This window comes from Aquarana catesbeiana, linkage group LG03, assembly GCF_042186555.1.
Source record: "Aquarana catesbeiana isolate 2022-GZ linkage group LG03, ASM4218655v1, whole genome shotgun sequence".
Taxonomy (NCBI): Eukaryota; Metazoa; Chordata; class Amphibia; order Anura; family Ranidae; genus Aquarana; species Aquarana catesbeiana.
In genome coordinates, this window is record NC_133326.1 from 635,575,075 (window position 1) to 635,602,453 (window position 27,379).

The window sequence follows — 27,379 nt, forward strand, 5'->3', positions numbered from 1 at the left end:
CCGGGCCATTCACTAAGTGCAGTGCAGTAGGGAACCGCCAGTGACGCCGCAAGGTTTTCTTTGCAGTGGCGGCGGCAGCACCCGAGGGCTGATTGTAACAATGGCTGGGGTGCCGACATCGCTGGATTCCAGGACAGGTAAGTGTTCTAACAGTAAAAGTCAGCAGCTACAGTATTTTGTAGCTGCTGACTTTTCATTTTTTTGTGGGGGGACTGGATCTCCTCTTAGTTCTTCCACTGTTCCGTTGTGAGAAGTTAGGACGTAGATCACTGAAAATTTTTAATGGGGTGTGTAGTTAAACAACTTTTTACCACTTAAAATACACACACACACGGTTTTGTCTTTACATATGTTTCTAGCTCAATACAAAAGTTTAATTTTCTCAGTTAATCAGATATTGCGCTACCACCCTGAAATTTGTTTGTTTCTGTCCTTAGAGCAGAGATGGTTGTTCCTGATTTTCTACATCTGTTTAAAGAGAGAGCCATTGCACCGTTCTTTGTGTTTCAGGTACGAGTCTTTATAATAATCCAACATGTCTGACAATTATTTGCAGGGTAATTGGACCTGTCATGTTATAGGCATACATGGGAAACGGTTGGAGCGAAACAAAGGTTTTGGAGACTGTTTTTATATTGCTTTAGAATGTTGGGCTCAACTTGACAAAGCTATTGGGTAATTTGTTAAATGTAATGTCTTTAACTACTTAAGGACAGAGCCTCTTTTTGAGATCTGTTGTTTACGAGTTAAAATCATTTTTTTCTGCTAGAAAATTACTTAGAACCCTTAAAACCATTATATATATTTTTTTTTCCAGACACCCTAGAGAATAAAATGGGGGTCGTTGCAATACTTTGTATCACCGTATTTGCACAGCGGCCTTAAAAACTCCATTATTTTGGAAAAACATAAATCCAAAAATAGGAAAACAGTAAAGTTAGCCCAGTTTTTTTTTATATTGTGAAAGATAATGTTATGCCCACTAAATTGATACCTAACATGTCACGCTTCAAAATTGCTCCCGCTCGTGGAATGGCGACAAACTTTTACCCTTAAAAATCTCCCTTCTTGCTTTTGCTAGAATTATTGCTCTTGCTCTAATGATCGCAGCAATACCTCACATGTGTGGTTTGATATTCATATGCGGACGCGACTTGCGTATGTGTTTATTTTTTTATTGGGAAAAAAAAAAAAAAATCCCCTTTAAGACCATTAGGCGGAAGTGACGTTTGACATTGCTTTGGTCATCCAATGGTATGAAGCCGAATGGGGGCCATCTTTCCCTCACTCTGCATCCAGCTTCACAGGGGAGAGGACCCGATCGTCTCCTCCACTACTGACGGCTCCGGTAAGCGGCGGAGACCACCAGGGAGCGGAGGGGCGGGCACCTCTTCCACCGCCGATAAAAGGGATCTCGCTGCGAATCCGTCACAAAGACCACTTTTATCTGAAAGCGGACCACCCGCTGTTTAAAACAATACCGGGGTTATGGCAGCTACCTGCTGCCATAATAATGGTATTCCACATTAAACAGCCACCATATAATGACGACGGCGGTCCGCAAGTAGTTGAACTTTCGTTTTTAGGGCCTGTTCACACCAGAATGTGTTTATAAAACACATTATTATTATTATTTTTTTTTTTTTTAAGTAAATAAAATTCAGTTTTTTGAGCAGCAAACACACAGGATTTACAAATCCAAATTTCCATGGAAATATAAAACCGGCGCCTGCATAAAGTTAATAATAATTTATTTAGCCTTAAATTAGAAGTGTGCTTTTGAAAAACAAAGGTATTCTAAACTGTAATAAGTGGCCCGTTAAAAACCTTTACAGCTCACTAAACGAAGTGGAATACATAATAGGCAGTTATTTTTACTATAGTTGGATCCCATTTTAGGTTAAATGCTACAGAAATTAGGTTTGCACCAATACCACTTTTTTAAGACCGAGTACTAGTGCCGATACTTTTTTCAAGTACTCGCCGATACTTTTCTTTAATGTCATGTGACAGTTTTAAAAACACAATAGACTAATGATAGCTTCTTATGCAGCACTGATGAGGCGGTACTGCAGGGCACTGATTGGGTGTCACTGATGAGGCACAAATATGCAGCACTGATAGGGGGCGCTGATGGGGTGGCACTAATATGCAGCACTGATGGGCACCGATGGTTGACACTAATGAGGCGGCACTGGGGTGGCACTGATGACGAGGCACTAATATGCAGCACTGAGGCGGCACTGATGAGGCACTAATATGCAGCACTGATGGGCACTGATAGGTGACACTGATGAGGCCGCACTAATAGGTGACACTGTCTGATGGGGAGGCACTGATGAGATACTGATAGGTGACACTGATGAGGTGGCACTGAAGAGAAGGCACAAATATGCAACACTCATGGGCATTGATAGGTGACACCGACTGATGGGCAGGCACTGATGGGGTGTCACTGATGAGGAGGCACTAAAATGCGGCACTGATTGATACTGATAGGTGACACTGAGGCGGCACTGATGGGCTGGCACGGAGGAGGCACAAATTTGGAGCACTGATAGGTGACACTGATGGGGGATCCTGATGAGGAAGCACTAATATGCAGCACTGATGGGCACTGATAGGTGGAACCGACTAATGGGCACAGATTGGCCTCGCTGCAACTTATAAAATAAATAACAATAAATTTTAAAATATATTTGTTATTTTCCCAAGACAAATAGTTCCGTCAGAATCGGCGACCCATCAGACTCTGTAATGGAAGTGACGTTCTGTCAGAACACCGCAACGCCCTTCTTGGTACACCCTACACCCTGCACTCGGCCGCAGTAAGCCTGCAGTCAGAAAGCGGCAGCGGCCATCTTGTTACATTGGAGAAGCGACAATATGGGCTGGGTGTAACAAGATGTCCACTGCTGCCTTCTGACTGCAGGCTTACTGAGGTCGAGAGCAGGGTGTACCAAGATGAAACTGAAATAAATAAATATGTGGCGCTACCTCATCCAAACTAAAATAATGAATATAAAACAATATATAATGAAAAGGTGAAATAAGACAATCTTCCAAATAACTAATAAAAGAAAAGTATCAACAATGACATCAATCAATGTGCGACTCAAAAGGTGAAAAATAACGTGAGCTCAGGTGATTAATGATGCCTAAACTTATTAAATGGTGACAAATAGTAGCAATATTCAATCCAAGTAACTAAGAACAATAATCCTTTTTCTAACGTGCAATAATCAAGTGAATGCCAATAATTCACCCAAAAAAGTGCAACGTGCATAAAAACAACAGTTCAGAGGACTCGACGCTATGTCCTGTGGCTAGGCATGAAGTGGGATGGTGGGAGACGGCTTCATAGAAGTCTATTGAGATGTAATGCTAAGGCACAGCCAGGATGTAAACAGTCACCAGAGGACAGTACCATTGGATCTAGAGAATTACGCCTCTGTGGAGGGGAAAAATGGGTTAGTTAAGTCAGGGGAAAGGGAGCCAAAAGGATAAGTGTATTTTGTCCTAAAGTGCAATTATCCTTTTAATATTCAGGTCATTTCTGCTACAGTATAGAAAATGTGGAAGAGGTTTGTTTTCCTAAACCTCCAGGAATAGAGGTTTAGGAAAAAAGTTGCCTGTCTTTTTGTTCCTGAATGTTGACATTTGAGTGTTCATTGTCTGTATTTTTTGGCAGGTATTTTGTGTTGGCCTCTGGTGCCTAGATGAATATTGGTACTACAGTGTCTTCACCCTCTTTATGTTGGTGGCATTTGAGGCCTCTCTGGTCCAGCAACAGATGAGGAACCTGTCTGAGATCAGGAAGATGGGGAACAAGCCTTATATGATTCAGGTGAGGAGAGAACTGAAAAATGTCTTGCTCTTATAATATCTTTCTCTTCATTGTATTGCCATTTACTTGCTATTTAAATGCTGTCAACTTACACATATGGTCACTTAGCTTTGAATTGGCATGTAAAGCCAGCCCTACATTCTGCTTTATTCTCTCATCTCCAAAATACCCAGTGTGACCTGGTGTTGAAGCTCAGAGGTTAAGTCAGCCTCTCCATCTTGTTATATTGCTTGGGTCTCCCAATTGGCTGCTAGATTGGAAATCTGCTTCATGGGAGGAGGTCACATGTTCCTCCTTACTTAGAAGAACCAGGTATTTTTTGGTGGCGTCGATGGATGAAGGAGAGGCAGGGGAGCATTGGGGAGGAAAGTATGATGTTGTCAGAGGTGGGATTTACATACACGGTCACTTTGTCGTGAATAAAAAAAATTGACAAAAAAGGGCAAATTAAAGGGTTTACTTGGTTACAAGTCCCTCCTTTCCCAGCAGCATACACCCTCCCTTCCACGCTCCTGTAACTGTCTGGCTACTGGTATTGGGGTAAGAAAGCCCTCTGTAAGCTCTGAATATTCTTGTCTGAGCTCATATACGCCTTTGTATTCCTTCTCTACGCTATGTGACACTGACCAATCAGGGAAGCGGCTAGCGTTGTCGCATGGGAAATAAGCAGGAGAGTCACCTGCTCACCCATGCCCATTAAATTTGCGTATGCCCCCAGTAGGCAGGATTAAGAAATGTTTTATTTTAATGCAGCACAGACACTTCATTATGTTACAATACTCTGTCTGTTTATACAAAATGTTGTGCTTGTGTGGGGAGCATCTTGTAAGTATATCTCTCCATCTCTCCCCTACACAAAAATGAGCAATTAACCCAACATTTTTGGGGCTTTAAAGGAAAAAAAGTTCTGGCTTTAGTTGCACTTTTGGTTTAAAGGAAGATTCCACCCATCGTTTCCTGCTATGACACACCTGCGTTTAACAGCCTGACCTTGTGATTTTTTATTTTTTTTTTTTTTAGCAGTAGATGTTCGCTTTTCCATTTTAACATTTTATTGCTTGACGAAAACTATAACTTTTTTCACATATATATATATATATATATATATATAATTTGTTAAAGCATGTTGTATTTGAAAACAGTCTGATTTGCTTTCAACTCTGTGGAGCATTTATTATTGCTTGTTACATATAGAGATGGTTTACAAATATACATCAGATCTCAGGTGGTGATATCCCTTAAAGGAGATTTATAGTGACAGCATACTTTCATTTTATACCATGAGCATTCTAATTGCAAAACAAGCAATTATTATTGACAATCCTATGGAAGCTTACTTGGAAAATCTTCTTTCATGTGAGCGATGCATGTCTGCTTTCCATCTCTTTCCACAACTTTCTGAATTCCCTGCATGCTTTGACCATAGATACATTTTAAGCTGCCAAAACTTCAGCCAGGAACCTAGACAAAACAATTTTTTGCTTTTTCAGTCCTAGGGAGACAGTGGACCCAGCAGTCTGCATCCTTTATTTGAAGCAGTTCCCCCAATGCTAATCGGAGCACAAAAAACTGCTTCTCTATTTGCCTGGAGGTATTATCCAAATCCTTTTATCATAGAATACCCATGCTTTTATATTCTGGAGCCCATACCAGCTGATAAGAACCAGGTCTTATGTTCTCTTGTTTTCCTGCTGAAAGTGCCACATCTTCCTCTAGCAAGTTCTGGTCTCTGGTCCCGAGATACCCGGCCCCAAAGTCTGTTCGGAAAATGTCATTCTCTGCTGCAGAAAAGTGCTTGACATTTTCCGAACCGAATTTGGGGCCCCTAATTCGGTCAACTGTGTCCATCTGCAGCAATGTCATTTCGGGACCCTTTGGGTTCAGAGACCCCAAATTTTGGCTGCAGCTAGGGGGCATCTAGGAACCCTTAACTACTGAGTTTGAAGTTCGGGGGACCTATGGCTGCAAACGGGCACATTGAGGCTGCAAATGGGCGTTGTTGACCCTCTTTTCCACTTACAGTAGCTGCGCATTTCTCACCCTAGGCTTACACTCGAGTCAATAAGTTTTCCCAGTTTTTTGTGGTAAAATTAGGTGCCTCGGCTTATATTAGGGTCAGCTTATACTCGAGTATATATGGTATGTTGGTTGTATTCTAGGACTCTCATATGTTCCTATTGCCTGAACCTCCTTTCACTCACACTCTCTCATCCTACATGTGTCCTGTCACTTTAAAACTGGAGTCAACACTGGGTCTTCATTCCAGCAAGGAAGTTGGGGTTTGCTGGATTCCAGCATTGATGTGTGTCGGCGGAAGGACTTGCATTGATTAAACAATTTAGTTTTTGTCCGTTTTAGTTGTTTTGCAATTTATCATTGACCATTAAAGAGTTTGTGGTGTTTTCACAATTTATCATGTGAGTAAATTATGCTTCACGTTCAACATGTTTGTCTGTTTCTAAGGTGTACAGAAATCGGAAATGGAGGCCAGTCTCCAGCGATGAAATCATTCCAGGTGACATTGTGTCTATAGGTAAGCTTTCATATACATAAATAACCCCTTTCTGTTTGCAGCCTGTATATCAAAGTTGAACTTTATCTTAAAAAAATAAATTGCTTGTAGGAAAACTTTTTATTACAGAAGATACAGAATGTGTCTCTTCTCCAATAAGTTTCTTTAGCTCTTCTCCAATAGAAACTTCTTTTAGCATGTACACTGATTTGTGCATGAGCAGCTCGGTGTACATTTTCAGCATGCCTTGGTGATGGGATGTATCAACTCCCACACACATGCATGAGAGTTGCATCATCCCAGGCGGCAAATAAAGATGGCTCTAGATGGTGAATCTAGAAGAAGAGCAGGTGAAGATGTTAACAACAGTGAGGGAATATAGTGGCCTGTAGTTTCATTTAACATTCCCCATGCTGAAGCATCCTTTAAGAGCCACCAGTTGATGCGTATTGCTTGTGGCTTTCAATCTTGGATCAAAAAATTTAAATTCAGCTGCGCAGAAAACACACACATCAAGGCTTAACAAATCAAAACAAAGCCAATTGCAGAGATATAAAAAAATCAGTATAATGCGTGTAATGTATGTAAAAATTGCCCAAAAGGTCAAAAGCTGATCCAAAATTATCCATGGGAATCCATCCACAGTCCACCACAGCAAGCGGCCTGTACCACACAGGAGCCAGATATAGATGGTATTCAGCTTCTCTTCCTGAGGTGATGAACAGTTATTTGTTCTTTGTCGACTATAGCTCCAATTATCTTGTGTTTCTTTAGCTTCAAGCGTCAAAGTCTTCAGAGATTTTTTTTTGCAAGTCCTAAACTATCCAATCAGGCAGTCCTTTTATACTGCTTAGTTGTTAGTGATTGTGTTGTGTTGTGTGTGTGTGTTCCTGATAAGGGAAATTAGACTTTCCAGGATCCCAGAACCTCTGAGGTTGTCACTAAGCAATGCAGAGTGCATGTGCATCACTGCCCTAAGGGCCCTTTCACACTATGGCGGGGGCGGCATCGGTGGTAAAGCGCCGCTATTGTAAGCGGCGCTTTACCATCGGTATTCGGCCTCTAGAGGGGTGGTTTTACTCCCCGCTAGCAGCCGAGAAAGGGTTAAAAACCACATCAAAGCGCCTCTGCAGAGGCGCTTTGCCGGCGTTATAGTCGCGCTGTCCCATTGATTTCAATGGGCAGGAGCGGTATACACTGTGCTCCTTCACCGCTCCGAAGATGCTGCTAGCAGGACTTTTTTTCCCGTCCTGTCAGCGCACCGATCCAGTGTGAAAGCCCTCGGGGCTTTCACACTGGAATCAAAGCTGCGGCACTTTCGGGTCGGTTTGCAGGCGCTATTATTAGCACAATAGCGCCTGCAAACCGCCCCAGTGTGAAAGGGCCCTTAGTAAAAATGACACCTCTCCCCTCCATATAAAGGACTTGTGATCCCCAATTCCATCTTTGGTCGGTTTATTTATTTATTTTATTTTTTACTGTGGATGGATTCAATGTTTTCCCATGGATACTTTTGGATCAGCTTTTGACCTTTTTGGACAATTAATTTTTACATACATTGCATGCATTATATTGATTTTTTTATAAGTCTGCAATGGGCTTTGTTTTTAGCCATTAACCCTTAATGTGTGTGTATTTTGAGCTGTTAAAATTAAATTTTTTGTTCTTGTATATCTACACCAGGTTCCACTGGTTCACTACTATAGATGCATTAACCCCTTACTAGCAGAAACTGTCTGGCTTGTCACTTACAGCTCTGGCACCAAATCTCCCCCCCCCACCACTGACAAATGGGGGGCCAATTAGATGATTGATCATGCGATCAGTTTATCACCTATGACTTGATAATCACATGCAGGCTGGAGGCTTCATTCACAAAATAGGACTTCAGCCTGTTAATCTGTTTAATTTCATCTACATTACAGTATTCGTATATATGTGTGTGTGTGTATATATATATATATATATATATATATATATGTATATTTTTTAAAGGAGGATTGCCCGTTGACACCACTTTTATAAAAATGATTTTTATTTTTACATGCACTACGTTGTGTTAAGGTAATCCATTAACTTTTAATGTGCTGTCATAGGCACTAAAAAAGTGCTTGTACTATTTTATGTAACACTGTACAGAGAACCTTGTGTTGCTCGGCAATGCACATATATGGGAAAGGTGTGCTGGAGTGCCGTTCACAGTGAATAGCACCGTATCACACCAATATTAGTAACGCGCTTTACCACAGGGCAGTGACGTGAACACTGCAAAATTTAGCCTAGGCATTAGTGACTTTTGGTCACAAAGGGGGTTGCTTGCAGGACACAACAAGGCTACAGTTAACAGGACACCGTTACCCAAATTATGAACTTGTTTAAATGTTTGATTTAGATGTTGGTCAATAAACGTGTGCATTTTTTTTTCAGGAAGGTCAGCCAATGAGAACTTGGTTCCTTGTGATGTTCTGCTGCTCCGAGGACGATGTATTGTGGATGAAGCAATGCTGACTGGAGAGTCTGTCCCTCAAATGAAGGCAAGAGTTCTCTATTCCTTGATGCTGAACACTAAAATCCTTTTTTCTTCTTTTTTTTTTTTTTTTTTTTCCTTTCATTTTATTTAATTTAATTTTTTAAAATAGAGTTTCGCACTGTGATGTAAATTAGGTGCTTTTCAGTTATTGCTACATCTCCCCTCAACCAACCAACAACCACCCCCCCAAAATGTTTAAATCAAGTTATTTTGCTTTTTAGGTGCCTAAGGAGTATGTAACAATTTGGGCTTTTATTTAAAAGAAAAACCTCTTTCAGGTTTTTTATTACTGTCTGAGACTCTATTGGGGAGTTCTTCCCACTACTGTGTTTCGTTCACACCCAGTGACGCCAAGATAAGAAATTTGGAGAATGAAGTTACTGGGACTGGAAACCACACACACAGTAAAAACCCTACCAGAGTGATAATTTTATCTGCTCCAGAATTAATTCTTGTAGCAGTCTTAACTAGGGGTCGACCGATATATCGGCGGCCGATATTTGGCTTTTTTTTACTTAATCGGCATCGGCTGATTGTGCTGATAAAAAAAGCCGATTCAGCGGGACTTGCAAATGACTTCTGTAATAGAAGTCAATTGCAAGTTGTGTGAAGTTATCTTCTCTCCTCCTCTGGGCAGCCTGCCAAGTCTGATAAGAAGATACATTGTATCTCTTTCAGGTTCTTTTATCAATAGACTGAACTCCGTGGAGAAGTTTTCAGTTTAACCATTTAAAGACTAAATCTTTTCTGACACTTTTTGCTTACAAGTAAAAATCCTGTATTTTCTGCTAGAAAATCACTTAGAACCCCCAAACATTATATATATTTTTTTTAGCAGAGACCCTAGGGAATAAAATAGCGGTTGTTGCAATATTTTATGTCACACGGTATTTGCGCAGCGGTCTTTCAAACGCAATTTTTAAAAAAAAAAATACACTAATGAAATAAAAAAAAAAAAAAAAAAAGCAGTAAAGTTAGCCCATTTTTTTCGTCCAAAAGTTTTGATTACCTGTTTTTGTGTATTTAATATTTAAGATATAGTTATTTTTTTTTTAATCTAAATTCTACATACAAGTGAACTGATTGGAGGTTTGTTTTGTTTAATAAATATTTAAATATAAAACATTTTCTGTATCACTTATTACTTAAGGCTGCTTTCACACTAGAGCGGGCAGGCGTTGACGGTAAAACGCTGTTAATTTTAGCGGCGCTTTACCGTCATTTTAGCGGCGCTATTCGGCTGCTAGCGGGGCACTTATAACCCAACTAGCGGCCGAAGAAGGGGTTAAATGCGCCCCTGAAGCGCTGCTGCCGAAACGCTTTGTAGACGCTTCGGCAGTGGTGCGCATTCATTTCAATGGGCGTGGAGTGGTGGAGGAGCGGTATACACCGCTCTAAAGATGCCGCTTGCAGGACTTTTTTTTAACATCTTGCCAGCGCATCGCCTTAGTGTGAAAGCACTCGGGCTTTCACACAGACTGCAGGGGAGCCATTTTACAGGCACTATTTTTAGCCCAAAAGCGCCTGAAAAACGCCCCAGTGTGAAAGGGGTCTAACTGTTAGATTTTATGAGATGAAGGGGAAAAAAAAAAAAAAATCGGCCTAATATATCGGCCCAAAAAAATCGGCATCATATATCGGCCATCGGCCACCGCGATTTCTAAATATCGGCTTTGGCATCGGCCAGAGAAAAACCCATATCGGTCGACCTCTAGTCTTAACCCGTTAGAGGGATTTCCCATCGCTTTCTGCTCCTCTGGACCCTGTGAGAGGAAGTTTTCCCAACAGGGGCCACAACAATGAAAGAACCTGCCAGAAGCTCTTGAGTTTCCCCACTTTATCCAAAGCAAAAATAATAGTTTTGTCTGGATTAAGGCTTTGTAGAAGTATAATCTACTAACATATGCATGTAATAAAAATGGCAATGTGTGGATCTCTGCAGGAGCCTATCGAGGATTTGGATGCAGATCACGTTCTTGACTTAAACGCTGACTCCAGACTGCATGTCATTTTTGGTGGCACCAAGGTTGTGCAGCACACTCCTCCTCAGAAGGCGACTACCGGCCTTAAACGTAAGTACTGCTTTTTGCAACTAGCACGGGGAATGATGGATTTCAGTATGAGTGGTCTTTGGTTTAAGTTTCCGGTTTTAAATTAAACCATGTCCTCCATACATTAAAGCTAAACTTTGGGCAAAATGTGTATCAAAGTGGTAATAAACCCAAAAGCAAACCTTTTTTATTATATTGCAACTTACCAATTCTTAGATGTGGCGGCTGCATTCATTTTTCTTTTTTAGGCTTTCTTATTTTTTTTATCTGTTGATCAGCCAGTAAGTCTCTTGTTTTTCAGCAGAACAAGTTCACCTGCAAATGTAGCAAAGAAAGGTTTGAGACAAACCATTTACCACTGACAGGGATGCTTACAACGATCAGCTTTAATTTATTTGTAAAACCTTAATTTATATGTAAAACCTTTATCCCAAAAGTGGGAAAAAAACTGTTGCTATAACTGCTTATAAAGTGCGAGTTGGTGTTTGGCTTCAATTTGTTAGTGCATCTAAAACTGCTAGTACATCTAGCACTCACCTCCCCCCAGATTAACAATGCTGCTGTCCAAAGTTGACCCCATGCTCCTTCATCCAGAGTTGGGGCACTCTAATACAGGAGGTGTGTTATTGGTCTGATCACCAGATGAAAGCAGAGGGAAAAAACTAAAAAAAAGAAAACTCATGCAGCCACCATATCTAATGATCAGTAAGCTGCAATATATTAAATTTTTGGGTTTAATTCTGCTTTAAAGCTAAAATTATACTGTATCCCATTGGGGAGAATTTTCTTCACCTCAAGATGTCCTCATTTGAGGATTTCCACTCGCCTCTTATTCTGATGACCACTCCAGGATATTGCTTTTCTCATCACTTTTCTGTCTGATGGACAACGGTCACTAGGAGGGTGAATCTCCCTTAGTGGGAACAAAGACGACAGTTAAAACTTGAAAAAAATGTGCTAAATATCGCGCTGTCCAAAAAAAGGGGGGGAAGCTGCCAGCACCGCAAATGACAATTGAAAAGAGTAAGTGGAAAAGTGATGGTGCAGCGCTAGTAACAATTTGAAATTTAAATGGGTGATCTAAAGTGCATAGATAACCTGATACATATCTAAATGTATCAAAGTTAAAATAATTGTGAAGATATCAAACTAACAGTATACATGTGCAATATTGAAATAATGATATCAGGTGATTAAACCAATATATAACATACATATAAATGCAGCGATATCAGGTGATTAGACCAATATATACCATACCCCAAATGGTAATTTTCAAGCCACTGCTGAACGTGCATGAAAAGGGGAGATGGAACACCGCCACCAATAACACTGAGGCTTACTGGAAAGTATGGATTCAATAGGACATACGCCCTATGAATCAAACAGACTTGTCGGTGATTCTTCACCAAAAATAGTAGAGCCCGGATGGATATAGGCGTTGATACAATTGGATAAAATAATCTTCTCATAAGGACCACCAGTCAACAAGGAAGGAAGCTCCAAGATATATAAAACGTCATGTGGATTCAAACATATAGGGCCAAAAAGGAATAAAAAACGCACATAGCGTGAATCTGCATAACACAACATTTATAATTAAAAATTAAAGATTTATACTCACATTTTAGAAGAGGTAAAACAAGCGCTTGTTAATCGATAAAATGACTCAATGGGAACAGCAGGCTCGACCCGGTGCGTTTCATCCACAAAGCCCAGGTGATATTTTCGTGGATGAAATGCGTCGGGTTGTGCCTGCTGTTCCCATTGCGTCATTTTATCGTCTCCGAAGGGAGGGGATCATGCTTTGCTTCAGTATGTCACAGTACATGTTGGCATTCATGGTTCCCTCAATGAACAGTAGCCCCCCAGTGCCAGCAGCACTCATGCAGCCCCAGACCATGACACTCCCACCACCATGCTTGACTGTAGGCAAGACACACTTGTCTTTGTACTCCTCACTGGTTGTTGCCACACACGCTTGACACCATCTGAATCGGTTAAAGTGGAGGGCCACCCTAAAATAAAAAATTGCATCAAAAATCATTAAAAAAAAACATTTGAAAAAAGAAAAATTTTTTAACTTACCTGAAACCCTTGTTGCTAGGCAGTCTTCCTAATCTGCCTCTTCCGCGGCGCTTCCTCCTCTTCGGTGGAGCAGCCCCGTTGCCTTCTGGGAACTGTATGTGTCCCAGAAAACCACGGGGGCCATTCACAAAGCGCCGCGCGACTCGCGCATGCCCAGTAGGAAACGGGCAGTGAAGCCGCAAGGCTCCACTGCCTGTTTCCCTTTGTTAAGATGGAGGCGCTGGCGGCCGATCCGATGGACGGATCGGCCTCGGGGGGCTGACATCGCGGGCTCGCTGGACAGGTAAGTGTCCTTATTAAAAGTCAGCAGCTACAGTGTTTGTAGCTGCCGACTTTAAAAAAAAAAATATATATATATTGCGGCCGGAACCCCCCTTTAAGTTTATCTTGGTCTCATCAGACCACAGGACATGGCTCCAGTAATCCATGTCCTTAGTCTGCTTGTCTTCAGCAAACTGCGGGCTTTCTTGTGCATCATCTTTAGAAGAGACTTCCTTCTGGGATGACAGCCATGCAGACCATTTTGATGCAGTGTGCGGTGTATGGTCTAAGTACTGACAGGCTGACCCCCCCACCCCTTCTACCTCTGCAGTAATGCTGGCAGCACTCATACATCTATTTCCCAAGAACAACCTCTTGATATGACGCTGAGCATGTGCACTCAACTTAATTGGTCGACCATGGCAAGGCCATTTCTGAGTGGAACCTGTCCTGTTAAACCGCTGTATGGGCTTGGCCACCGTGCTGTAGCTCAGTTTCAGGGTCTTGGCAATCTTCTTATAGCATAGGCCATCTTTATGTAAAGCAACAATTCTTTTTTTCAGATCCTCAGAGAGTTCTTTGCCATGAGGTGCCATGTTGAACTTCCAGTGACCAGTATGAGAGAGTGAGAGCGATAACAACAAATATAACACCACTGCTCCCCATTCACACCGGAGACCTTGTAACACTAAAGAGTCGCATGACATCGGGGAGGGAAAATGCCTAATTGTGCCCAATTTTTAAATTTTCACTTATTGGTATACTCTCTTTTGTTGGCTGCGGTTTAGACATTAATGGTTGTGTGTTGAGTTATTTTAAGGGGACAGCAAATTTATACTGTTATACAAGCTGTACACACTACTTTGCATTACTTTAAATGTAAAAGAGGATATGCTGAGTAAATGGATAACTAACATGTCACATTTTTAAATTTGCATATGTTCATACCTAAAAACCTAAAAAGGCTACAATTGAAAAGTCGTTACAGGTCACCAGTTTAGAGTTACACAGGAGGTCTGGCGCTAGAATTATTTCTCTCGCTCTGACATTTGGGGAGATACTTCACATGTGTGGTATGATCACCATTTACATATGCGTACTGGACTTGCGCACAAAAGCATCTGATCAAATCAAGGCAGACTTTAAGTTGTTTGACAATAACTTTGACTTTGTTCACACGGTAAAGAGATCTGGAGGAGGTTCTGCCAATCACAGGCTGTGTCAAGACCCTCCAGCTTGTGTCTATGGTGTGTATGTGCTGGGACTAACAGAGGTAAAGCCTCCATCAATCCATGTCTTCCATCCTGTCCCCATAGTGTTTATCAATATGGAGGAGGAGGGAGTTGGCTGTCATTTATCTGGAGTGTATACACCCACATTTGTGACTCTGTAGTCATGTGGCCTACACAGATGAGAAAATAGAGTAAATGAGCAGCTTTGAAGGGAAGAATGCTCTGTAATTTCAGTAACTTCTATACAATATCAGGCTGCAGCAGGGACACAGAGAAGGAGGGAGGGACAGGGAACAGCAGCATCTACCAAGTTTTTTTCAGTCTACAGAAAAAGAATGCTCTAATGGCAAAGTATGAACACAATGTAATAAAGCACGTATTAACAGTTTATAATGATTTGGGTTTAATGACAATTTGTTTTCTTTTCTCTTTCTTCTTAGCGCTTGATAATGGGTGTGTGGCCTATGTCCTAAGAACTGGTTTTAACACTTCCCAGGTGAGGAGCAAATAAAGATGTAAAACCTGACAGAGGATGGTGCAGAGACATGGGGATGATTTTTTTTTACTTTGCTTCATCTTGTGTACATTTTAGCTTGAACTAATGAGCTCTGCAAAAATAGGTTTTATTTTTGTACATGAGGTAAGGATGTACACCTATAAGATTATGACCACTGACAGATAAAATGAATAACCTTGATTATCTTGTTACATTGGCATCTGAAAGTGGGTGGGATATATTAACAACAAGTGAACATGTCCCTGATGTTTTGAAAGCAGAAAAAATGGGCAAGCGTAAGGATTTAAGTGACTTTGACAAGGTCCAAGTTGTAATGGCTAGATGACTAGGTCAGATTAACTCCAGAACTGCAGCTCCTGTGGGATGCTCCTGGTCTGCAATGGCCAAGATCTACCACAGGTGGTCCAAGGAAGGAAAACTGGCAGCAGGGTCATGGGCAGCCAAGGCTCATTAATGCACATGGGGAGTGAAGGCTGGCCTATGTAGTCTGATCCAATAGAAGAGATACTGAACTCAAATTGTTGAAAAAAGTTCATGCTGGTTCCAGTAGAAAGGTGGCAGAACAAAGTGCATTGCAGTTTGTTGTAAATGGAGCTGTTGTCCTGCTGCCTGGCTAAGTTCTCCATGGTGACCTGTGTCCACATCCAAAAGCACCTACAATGGGCTCGTAAGCATCAGAACTGGACCAGGAAGCAATGGAAGAAGGTGGTGTGGTCTGATGAATCACTTTTTTTTTTTTTACATCTTGTGGATGGCCAGGGGCATGTGTGTCGTACCAGGTTTTACTATAGGAAGAAGGCAAGCTGGGGAGGAAGTGTGATGCCTTGCCTAATGGAGTCCATAGGTGGGCATAATGTTATGGCTGATTGGTGTGTGTATATATAGCACAATATGTTCATTTTGCCTGACTGAAAAACATATTTTGTACAGCTGAAGGCTCCCGTATCAGTTTAAACAAGTACCAAATCCAATTACTATGTGATGCACAAGCCTTATAAAGTAAACAAAAAAACTTCTTTACCTTTCTCGACTGAGCCTTATTCCCTATCATTTTGTGTCTCATGTGCGTCCCCTCCCAAGTTCTGCAGCTTACAGTGGGAGATATTGAACAGCAGAGGCAGTAATGCCAATTCCTAAATCAAGGGCCTGGTGCTGATAGAAACGCTACAGGCTTGTAACTTCAGCAGTGAAAAAACGGCACACAGTGATTTGAATATCATAAAGTTCAAAAGTGCAGCTCCACTCAATCACACATCCCTATACTAAATGTGATAGCAATCCAACATATAATATTGTTGCACTGCATTTTTAAAACAAATTGTGCAAAAGTGCAAATCATAATGAACAAATTTTATATTGTGCAGATATCCTATATGGTGCAAATAGTTCATCAAAAGAACAATTCATAACTTGTATCATCAAATAATAAAGTTCATATATTCAGTATTCCATATTGTGCCAACATGGCCATGTGTGGAGAAAAAAAATCTTCAGTGAGCAGGCAGACTCCTCTGTGGCATATAGGTGGCTCCTCTACCACATATAAATACCAGCTTCTTACCTCATTGTTAGACCTCAGGTTATAGGAGGCCTAATTCAGAAAGTTCTTGTACACTGTACACTGCTGTATCGACGGAAGATGGAGGAACCACAGCAGGGATACGTAATGGATCGATAAAACATAGATCACAAAAGCCACATAGTGTAAAACCGCATACACCGCTTTTATTGTAACAAAGAAAGGTACTCACAATAAGTAAAACGAGCAGAGCAGCATTATAGATGGACCGACCGAGGGTCCTGGAGTATGATGGTGTCATCTTAGCTCCGCCCCAACGCGTCTCATCTTGGGGGAAGACGTTCTGAAGGGGATCGCCTCAGCAGTGACAATGCTAAAAGCCTTCTCCCCTGGTACGTCTTTTTTTTTTTTTTTTATACAAACATATGGGAGAACAGACAGTGGTGTTCCTAAATGTTTAATTTCTACTACTTTTACCTTATCACAGCATTCAACACATTGCTAAATTGTGGTTATTATCTTTAGTTTCATTACTTTTTATTTTATTTATTTATTTTTACAGTTGTCTGATAATGTAATTTTTTTTTTTTGCTTTTAACAGGGTAAGCTCCTGCGGACAATCCTATTTGGGGTCAAACGTGTCACTGCCAACAACTTGGAAACTTTTATCTTCATCCTCTTCCTCCTGGTGTTTGCCATTGCTGCTGCTGCCTATGTCTGGATAGAAGGTGAATGTTAAAAAAGTAACATCTTAATATTACAGTACAGGATACATACCTTGTATTAATAGACCAAGGGTTATATGCAGGCTACCTTCAGGTGTTTTGACACTGGCCAAAAGGACTGGGGTTGGGGCTAGGGTTAAAGTAAACTTGTATAACCCTACCCACTCAAGGAGGCTCCGTTTTTTTGCTAGTGTGCTTAGGTGATGGACCTGTTCTTTTATGGAAAAGTATTTTTCTTTTTAAACCATTCAAATTTTTTTCTCAAACATCTATCAATATGTGACTGTTAAATGCCTTGGACTGTCTAGTAACTTTTGGATCCTGGATTTGTACCATGGGGACCGTATCCAGACCCCTCTATATGGGGGAGGGGGAGGAACGGGGACTGGGCATCTGGTTTTGACATGTACCCGCTCTCACTTCTACTCGGATTACCTAGGTGATCCAAGTGGAAGTTTTCACTCCCCCAGTAATATTCTGGGACACATCACAGGTGCCAGAAGACTGCAGGGACCATTCACAATGCGTGGCTCGTGCATTGGCAGTGGGCAACCGTCTATGAAGCCACAGGCTGTCACTGCCGGTTGCCCACAGTTAAGATGCCGGGGACCAAAGAATGAAGGAGAAAACAGCCAGAGTGAGCATAGCGCTGGATCCTGGGACAGGTGAGTGTCTGTTTTATTAAAAGTCGGCAGCTGAAGTTTTTGTAGCTGTGGACTTTTAATTTTTACAAATATGACTGGAGCTCCCCTCTAATAAAGTTTTAGTTTAACAAATATTTTATAATGTATAAATTGTAATGGCAAAAATGACCCCCATGAAATATATAGAACAATAATTTAGTCTATTAACATTTAGACATTTTACTGTGTTACCTATGTGTGTGTTTTCCAGTTGATGCATAATGTTACATCTGCTCTTAAATAACTGCTCCTAAACATTATGATTTCTACTTTCAGGTACCAAAGATCCTAGTAGAAACCGATATAAACTATTTTTGGAATGCACACTGATCCTGACTTCCGTTGTGCCCCCTGAACTACCTATTGAGCTGTCCCTGGCAGTAAACACCTCGCTGATTGCTCTGGCCAAACTCTGTGAGTAAATTGTTGTCTGATTGTACATTGCACAGAGTTCTTCATATACCCATGTCCCTGTTTGAACATATATGGTGTGTTTGGTATTAGATGTCGAAGGATATGGGTTTTTCCTCTGGCCGATGACGATATTTAGAAATCGGGGCGGCCGACATGATGCCGATTTTTGCGGCCAATATTTTAGGCCGTTTTTTTTTTTTTTGTTTTTTTTTTTTGTTTTTTTTTGTTTTGTGTTTTTGGCAGGTGGCACTGGTTGGCACTGGCAGGTTTCACACTGAGCCGATATAGTTTAACTGTGTGAAACTGACAAATGTAACTGAATGCAGAGAGAGACCAGCTGTCAAAATTCAGTGCTGATGTGGGGGGTGGGCGGGACCCAGCAGCTATCAAACACCAGCCAATGATTGGGCTGCTTAAAGGGGGCGGGGCCACATACCCATAGTCTCCAGATCCCATTGGCTTGTATTTGATAGCTGCTAGGTCCCGCCCACCCCTGATATTATTGCTGAATTCTGACAGCTGGTTTCTCACTTCGTTCAGTTACAAATGTCAGTTACACACACTCAGCGGCTCTGGCAAGTGTCAATCGCCGCTCTGCCAATCTAGTGTTGGGAAGGGAGGAGGAACACTTGTGGGTCGACAGGGCATGGTGCAATTAAATCGGCCCAATTTGCATATTAATCGGCAGATGCCGATTTCTTAAAAAAGGCCAAATATCAGTCGACCTCTATTTGGTATAATATAGATGCAGTAGCACACAAATGCTTGTTTAGCCTTCGCTCTCAGCTCGGCTGATCTGCTAAAATGCAGTAATGAAATGCAACCATTCTTAGACGTCAACGATTTGTCTTAAATGCAAGCGTTATTGTTGAAATGGGTACTTATTAAGTAAATGTAGTGTTTTTTTATTTTTCATATTTGTAAAAAAAAAAATCAATAACAAAAACATTTGATGCCTTGTAGTAAATGTACATTGTCTACAACTGATTTTTTTAAATTTTATTTTAGATGTATACTGTACTGAGCCTTTCCGAATCCCCTTTGCTGGAAAGGTGGAAATTTGCTGCTTTGACAAAACTGGTACATTAACCAGCGACAGCCTAGTAGTCCGGGGTGTGGCTGGCCTCAAGTAAGTTCTTCTTTTTAATAAAACATGTACCGGATTTTTCGCTCCATAGGATGCACCTGGGTTTTAGGAGGAAAGCAAGAAAAAAAATTTTGAACCAAATGGCGTTAGCCAGTGGTCAGTACATTAGGCCTCCAAAGCACCCGGCCACACCTCCAAAGTACCCCCCCCCCCCCTTCCCTCAATCCAGGTCAACTAGAAAGAGAAAAATAAAAAATAATAAACCTTGATGTACAGGTTACAGTGATGAGTTTGCTCTGCAGGGGTTCGGATTCCTTTGTGTGATGCAGTGAAGTCAGTCCAGCCAGGTGACGTGCACAGCAGCGTAGCCGCCAGCACTCGCTCCGACCACAGTGTGATGTGCGCCGTTCAGCCGGGCCGTGCTCATTCAATGAAAGGCTGGCCTGGTGCTGCTGCACAGCTGACTCAGACTCCTCCTCCTCTGCCACAGAGGAGCCGAGCCGCTGGCCTGGTATTCTAACGTGCGGGGGGGAGGCCTGGTCAATATTTGCTCCATAAGACGCACAGACCTTTTCCGTCATTTTTGGGGTGGGGAAAGTGTGTCTTATGGAGCGAAAAATTTGGTAAATAATAAATACATACAAACAAAACTGTGTACTTTTTATGTAAAGGCTGGTATTTTATATTGATCCTGTTGTAGTTTAAGTTTTCTTGTTTTGTTCCTGTAGAGATGGAAAGGATATAACTCCTATTCTTGAGATTCCCATTGACACTCACCGAGTGGTGGCCACATGCCACTCTCTTGTGCAGATGGATGATGGGACATTGGTTGGAGATCCACTGGAGAAAGCTATGCTTACAGCTGTGGACTGGGCCCTAACCAAAGGTAAGGCATATATTTCAATTGTAAAACAACCTATTCAGTTTAAAATAGAAATACAGGGCAAAATGTGTGTGTGTATGTATGCTGAGCTTTTTTTCTCGGGCAATAGATGCAGGAACTCCCCCTTTGTCTTTACCCCCACCCACCTCCTGCACCATTCCTTGGTTTCACCCCCTACCCACCTCCGAGTACTGCCCCTTTTAGAGAATACAGAGCCAAGAAAAAATTGTACTAAATAAATAATTGATCACCCGCAAAACAAATTACCCCTTCCCCCAGCAACAAAAGATCCCCAGCAGCAACAGATTTCCCTGCAGCCAGCATCCCTAAATCCCTCCCAGCAAAAACTGACCCCCTGGCAACACAAGACCCACCACCAGCAACAGTAGATCCCCCACCCCTACCAGCAACAATAGACCTCCCCTGCCCCGTTAAAATAGGTTCCCACCAGCAACAATAGATCCCCGAGCAGCCAGCATCAATAGACCCTGCAGCACACCAACACCCCTTGCCATTACATACATTCAGTGCTGGAGGTGCCGGAACTGCGGTCCCCTGCATTCCGCTAAAAATAAAGCCCTGTTTGTGTGTATATTTATACCTTTTTTTATAAGTGATCATATAACCTCTGTTCTCAGTTACATAAGGGGCTTGGAATGAAGGTTAAGACTGCAGAGGTGTGTCAGCAGGAACAACAGAGGAAAAAGCACAGTCGCCAATCTGAGTGTAGTTAGTGAGTTTTAATACACATATAGATAAAAGGTACTCACAAAGGTAAAATGTCAGTAGGCATTGAGCATAAAGTGCATAAGGCGTCTGCAGGAAGGGTACATCCGACTGGCTTCCGCGATGGATACTCGATTGGGCCACGCCGGTGGATGCTGACGCTTCCTGGAGCCTGGGACGCACAGGGAGCCAGAGATGACCGCACTTCCGGGACGCGATGAGGGGATAGGCGATGAGTTTACGGAGCATGCTCTCCTTCTTCCGTCCCAGAAGTGCTGTCATCTCTGGCTCCTTGTGCGTCCCAGGCTCCAGGAAGCGTCGGCATCCACCGGCACGGCCCAATCAGTATGCATTGCAGAAGCCAGTCGGATGTACCCTTCCCGCAGACGCCTTATGCACTCTGTGCTCAATGCCTAATGACATTTTACCTTTGTGAGTACCCTTTTCTTTAAGACCCCTTTCACACTGGGGCGTTTTTCAGGTGCTTTAACGTTAAAAAAAGCGCCTGTAAAGCACCTGAAAGAAGTCTCATCTGCAGTTCCAATGTAAAAGCCCGAGCGCTTTCACACTGCCAGCGCCCGAAAAACGCTGGTAAAGCGCCGCTTAAGACCCCTTTCACACTGGGGCGTTTTTCGGGTGCTGGCAGTGTAAAAGGGCTCAGGCCATTGGCGCACCCAGCCCGGTGGCAAAAACACGAAAGCGCTGCAAAGAAGCTGCTTGCAGGACTTTTTTTGATGCCCTGCCAGCACAGGGCCCCATTGTGAAAGCGCTCGGGCTTTTACATTGAGATTGCAGATGAGGCTTCTTTCAGGCGCTTTACAGGCACTTTTTTTTAACGCTAAAGCGCCCGAAAAACGCCCCAGTGTGAAAGGGGTCTCTGTGAAAGCACTCGGGCTCTCACATTGGGATTGCAGGTGAGGCTTCTTACAGGTGCTTTTTTTTAACGCTAAAGCGCCTGAAAAACGCCCCAGTGTGAAAGGGTTCTAAGTGTATTAAACCTTACTACATTCAGATTGGTGCCTGTGCTTTTTCCTCAGTTCCAGAAGCTGCTTTTCACTGGCCTGCCTCTCAGGGTTTTATTGCATAGACCCCATGGACTTTATTATAGTCTATTCATGCTTCAGTAATTACCCCTATTATCCCTATTTCCCGTGATGTCCGTCAGACTTGAGTGCTTATACTAGGCTTGATGCATCTGCTCATCCATGTGTGTGTCTGCAGGAGGCAGAGAGCAGAGGTGGGGGACTCGAGTCACATGACTTGACTCGAGTCAGACTCGAGTCACCTGTTTGAGGACTTGCGACTTGCTTTACAAAATTAAATAAATGACTCGACTTGACTTTGACTTGTCACTAATGACTTGCGACTTGACTTTGACTTGGGCTATTTGACTTGCAATGACTTGCAATGACTTGGCACCACCAGTTCTGTGTCTTGGCCTAGGCAAAAAACGCCGCCAAACCCCCCCCCCCCCACACAATAGAAAGCTCCCCCCGAGTCCCGGCTTCGGGGTAGATCAGTATTTTGACTTAATTTGTGACTTGACCAAAATAAATGACTTGACTTGACTTGCTTGACTTCTGGCAGGGACTCGACTTGACTTGCTTGCTTTTCGCCACAGTAACTTGGGACTTGCTTATGACTTGAAGGTTAAGACTTGAGACTTGCTTATGACTTGCATATGTGTGACTTACTCCCATCACTGGCAGAGAGAGCCATACACTGATCTTCCCAATGAAGAGCTGTGCAGGGGGAGGTGTCAGCACCAGTCTTGGCCATTTAAGGACAGGCAGGCCGTGCTCCCAGCATAGCCAGAACACTGACCTCGATGGGAAGGATATGCTTCTTTGCCTAGTGTCAGTTTGAAAATAGGACAGCAGGGGGACTGGCAGGATCACCAGGTATCTCACACACAGGAAGAAATGCAAAGAAAATATATTTTTTAGCCACAAAAACATGGCACAACGTACCAGGAATATGAAATGTTTTAATGTTTTATATAAATATATATATATATATACACACAGTGGATATACATAGTCTACAAACCCCTGTTAAAATGTCAGGTTTCTGTGATGTAGAAAAATTAGACACAGATAAATAATTTCAGAACTTTTTCCACCTTTTAATGTGACCTATAAACTGTACAACTCAGTTGAACAACAAACTGAAATCTTTTAGGTGGAGGAAAGTAGCCTGCTCAGTCAGGCTACAGGTCTGGTGGTTATGCTCTTATTATTGATACATCCAGTAAATGAGCTACTCCATCCAGTGCACAAACCCCTAATGTGTTTCACTCAGGAGCTACAGTGCGGCTTGGTCACTGACTCAGACCTTTGATTGGACAGTGCATGAAATTTACCACGTTTATGATATCATCCCTGTGATCTGTTAGTTCCTGCCAGCAAGGTCCCATTGTTAAGGTCTTCATAGACAACGTCTTCTAAATTGGTGAAAATTTGATCCAAGGGTGACCCTTCAAGCACCACCCAGCTTGACAAAAGTAATTTTAAAAATCAACCCAGTCAGGTGGAAAAGTATTGGCTGAGCAAAGACCACATCTCCTCTGATGCAGTCACTGTTCAGGCATCCATGGGTGCCATGGCTCCTAAATATAATATCCAGCCGTAGAGCTTCCTCCATCCACACGGTTCGCTTTGAGATTGAAATCAATTGTTCTCTTGTTCAGCTGAGAGAAACTAGACCTGTGTATGGTGGCCTACAGACTGATGGAATTGTGCAGATCTTGGAGAACTGGGGTGACTTAGACTGGTGCTGCCCTTACATGGGTCAGTTTTCTTTTGTGCAGCCAGCCATCTGATTCAATTCAGTGTGGATGCAGGAGTCGTCTGTGCTGTGTCATTGTAGTCTGACATCAGGGAAACTCCCCCCCCTCCTCTCCTCGGTCAAAATACACTGATCAGTTGTGCAGCCTTTTGGCTGCAGTTCTGATCAAACTGGTTTTCCAGCAGTCGATCGATAGCTCAACTTCTCATTAATGGGAAAGGCCGTACATTCATCAAAATGTGATTGGTTCTTGCTGAATCGGCCAAATTTTGATCTGTGTATGGCCAGCTTAAAATTCAGCTTGGCCTATAGTGAGAAGGGTGGGTGGCATGCCGCAGACACCCCCTCTGATGGCTTATCCTGGGGTTTACAATTACCTGGGAAGGTTTTCCTAATTATCCTATTATCTTTAATGTAGTACATGACAATATTTGTTAGTTATTGCACTTTACTGAGTGTGTGCTCTTGACTTAGTGTTTAGTTGTTACTGTGGCATTGTTTCAGCTTACACTTATTAATGCATGTCCTGCTGTTTTTATACATCAGATGAGAAAGTGTTCCCTCGTGGCATTAAAACCCAGGGCCTGAAAATCCACCAGAGATTCCATTTTGCCAGCGCCCTGAAGCGGATGTCTGTATTGGCTTCCTATGAACGTTCTGGCTCCACTGATCTGTGCTGCGTGGCTACTGTGAAGGGGGCTCCAGAGACCCTACAGAAGATGGTGTGTAGATGGCAAAGGTCTAGTGATGAAATGTTTGTACATTTATATTTATTTTTTTCTTGTGTTTCTGACTGGCCTATGAAAGCTTCTGTTGGGAATATTACCATTGTGGAATAATTCTAATTGAAGACTGATACTAATACGGCAGTGTTGGTGTTTTCTTGTTTAGCCATCTCTGCAAAATCTCTTCTCACCCTTGTGATTGTTTGACATTTGTGTGGTAAAAGGTTGAAATCACCTTTTTTTTTTTTTTTTTTTATTTGTTTGGGTTTTTTTTTTTTTTGCTGCCTCTGTGCCATACTTTTTTTCCTTTCACTAGATAACAAAAATCGATAAAAAATGTCCCCAATGTGCCAAAATGGCAATAAAATATTGTAAAACTACCTTCTAACCACACTCCTGGAAAAAACACATACACCCAAAAATGTTTATAAAAGTAAAAGTGGTCTGTAATGGTTACCCTTACTTTCTTGTGCACTAAGTAGTTATAATTTCGCTTTTTACATTTGTTCCAAGAATGCTGATATATTTTAAGTCTAGTTGAGTAGACCTTGTCACATTCCATGGGATTAAAGAAGTTCACGCGTGAGAATTAAGTTATAAAGCCTAAACATTTTTTACCTTTTTAGGTAGTAGTATTCCCCCTCCCCCCCAATCTACTGGAGCCCTCATTCGATCCAGTGCTGTGCAGGTCTGTGGCTCTCCCCCCACTTCCTGGTCTCTCAGGCAGCAGGACAGTGCTGTCAATCAAAGCCAGGAGCGTGTCTGTCTATAGATGTAGGTAACAAGGTTTGGGAATGAGCATACAGGTGTTCCCCCATAGGGGAGCCAGAGGCATCAGCGGGGGACCCAAAAAAAGGAGATTCGGGGTAAGTATAAACCTGTCTTTTTGTTGTGTGTTTTATTTTTTTTCAATTTTTTTTTATGTTTTTTTTTTGTTTTTTGTTTTTTATTTCTTTTTTATTTGCATTTACAATCACTTTAAGTACAGGTCTATACATATATAGGCATTGAAGCTGAAGTATCTTTTTGTTTGTTTTTTTTTCAGTTCTCTCACTGTCCAGAGTATTACAACCAAGTGCACACAGAGATCTCTCGGGAAGGAGCCAGAGTTCTCGCCTTGGGTTATAAAGAGCTTGGCCATCTCTCCCATCAGCAGGTATGCAGTGGCTGTAATTAGTTTAGCATGGCCTCCTCACATTACACTTGTGGTTATGTATTTCAGAGAACACACTCAAAATGTCAGTGGTTGTCCTTAAGCCTCGTACACACCCTAACAGGTTTTTTTTCATTCAACCCCGCAGGTTGAACAAAAAACCTGACCGCTCAGGTCGAAGCCACTGTATTAATGATCCGATGTTGGTACAGTGATCTCCCCCGCTGAGCTGTTGTGTTCTGACAAGGGAGTGGCCCACTGCCAGAACACTCTGATCAGTGCTGTTCGCCATCAGGAGCCGGTCGCCTGCTGTTTTTCCAACATGCTCGTCAGAGCTTCTGTCAGACCGACTGGCTTACAGACAGGTCAAATGCCATCCGGATTTTATTTAACTGGTTGTCTCCCGACATTCGACCCACGTGTACAGGGCTTTAGTGCTGGGCTCCTGTCTCTTCTTTGCTGTGTTGTCCTGCTGTCAAAGACAGACCCAAATAAGAGTCTATTCTGTAATGCAGTCATTTGCTTATGGTTTCTGAGAGTTGGAATCTCCTGCACAGACAGAAGAATAGAAGAAATATTACCCTTCTTCATATAGCAGCAAGGATCTTGGGTCTCCTGCTCAACAACCAGAACACACTGGGTTTGTCTCCCTGTCAGAACACAACAGCTCAGTGGGGGAGGTCGCTGTACTAACCTTGCATCCAACTGGAGCTGTCAGGTTTTTTTTTTTGGTTTTTTTTGTGCAACCCACTGGGTTGTGTGTGCCGGGCTTAATCGTTCCTGCAGTTTGCATCTGCTGAAGAGAATGTATTCAATAGTAATTGTAAACCTCCTACAGCCTCTGCATCAGTGTGATCCTTCTGATCTCCAGGACCACTTCTAGCCTGCTATATATTGCATTTAACATTATGACTGCCACTGCTCTTTAGGGATTGTCCTTCATCTGGCAAATGCATCATATTCGGGTAAGAGCAAGGAGTTTCAGAAATGAATCTGTTAATCCAAAGCACTAAAATTGCAGCATTTTGATAGATCAGGTTCTGGATCCAATACACTTTGATGCAGAGGGAGGAGCTTACTGTTATATAAAGATACTATATGGAATCAACACACTGGGGTTTATTTACTAAAGCTGTAGAGTGCAAGATCAGTCTCACATCTGCAGAGAAACCAATCAGCTTCTAACCTCAGCTTGTTCAGTTAAGCTTTGGCAATAAAACCTGGGAGCTGATTGGTTCCTATGCAGAAGTGAGACTGATTTTGCACTCTCCAGCTTTAGTAAATAAACCCCACTGACTAAAAAAATGAAATAAAAAAAATCTTTCATATGCTTGTACCTGTCTTCTCTTGTAGATACGTGAAATAAAGCGGGAGACGCTGGAGTGCGATCTGAGGTTTGCTGGTTTTATTGTGGTCTCCTGCCCACTTAAAGCTGACTCCAAAGCCGTTATCAAGGAGATCCAGAATGCATCCCACCATGTAAGATATGTTTTTAGGTGTCTTAGGTGCATGCACTGTGTAATTGGTGTTGGGACAGTAGAAGTTCAAGAGGGATTTGACATCAAGTAATTTGATAACTGATATACTGTAACTTAATCCTGGATACTTTCACCCCCTTCCTGCCCAGGCCAATTTTCAT

At 42.2% G+C, this 27,379-nt stretch overlaps 1 protein-coding gene across 1 annotated transcript in view; it reads left to right on the plus strand.

Moving 5' to 3' along the window:
- Positions 1 to 27,379, plus strand: part of ATP13A1 (ATPase 13A1) — a 69,545-nt gene that overhangs the window by 22,468 nt on the left and 19,698 nt on the right. Inside the window, exons 4-16 of the mRNA XM_073622518.1 lie at positions 438 to 510; positions 3,692 to 3,847; positions 6,311 to 6,380; positions 8,787 to 8,893; positions 10,832 to 10,961; positions 14,962 to 15,017; positions 17,159 to 17,285; positions 18,242 to 18,379; positions 19,388 to 19,508; positions 20,195 to 20,352; positions 24,409 to 24,584; positions 25,633 to 25,743; positions 27,094 to 27,219. Coding sequence (XP_073478619.1) covers positions 438 to 510; positions 3,692 to 3,847; positions 6,311 to 6,380; positions 8,787 to 8,893; positions 10,832 to 10,961; positions 14,962 to 15,017; positions 17,159 to 17,285; positions 18,242 to 18,379; positions 19,388 to 19,508; positions 20,195 to 20,352; positions 24,409 to 24,584; positions 25,633 to 25,743; positions 27,094 to 27,219 — 1,549 coding nt within the window. The remainder of the gene's footprint in view (positions 1 to 437; positions 511 to 3,691; positions 3,848 to 6,310; positions 6,381 to 8,786; positions 8,894 to 10,831; positions 10,962 to 14,961; positions 15,018 to 17,158; positions 17,286 to 18,241; positions 18,380 to 19,387; positions 19,509 to 20,194; positions 20,353 to 24,408; positions 24,585 to 25,632; positions 25,744 to 27,093; positions 27,220 to 27,379) is intronic.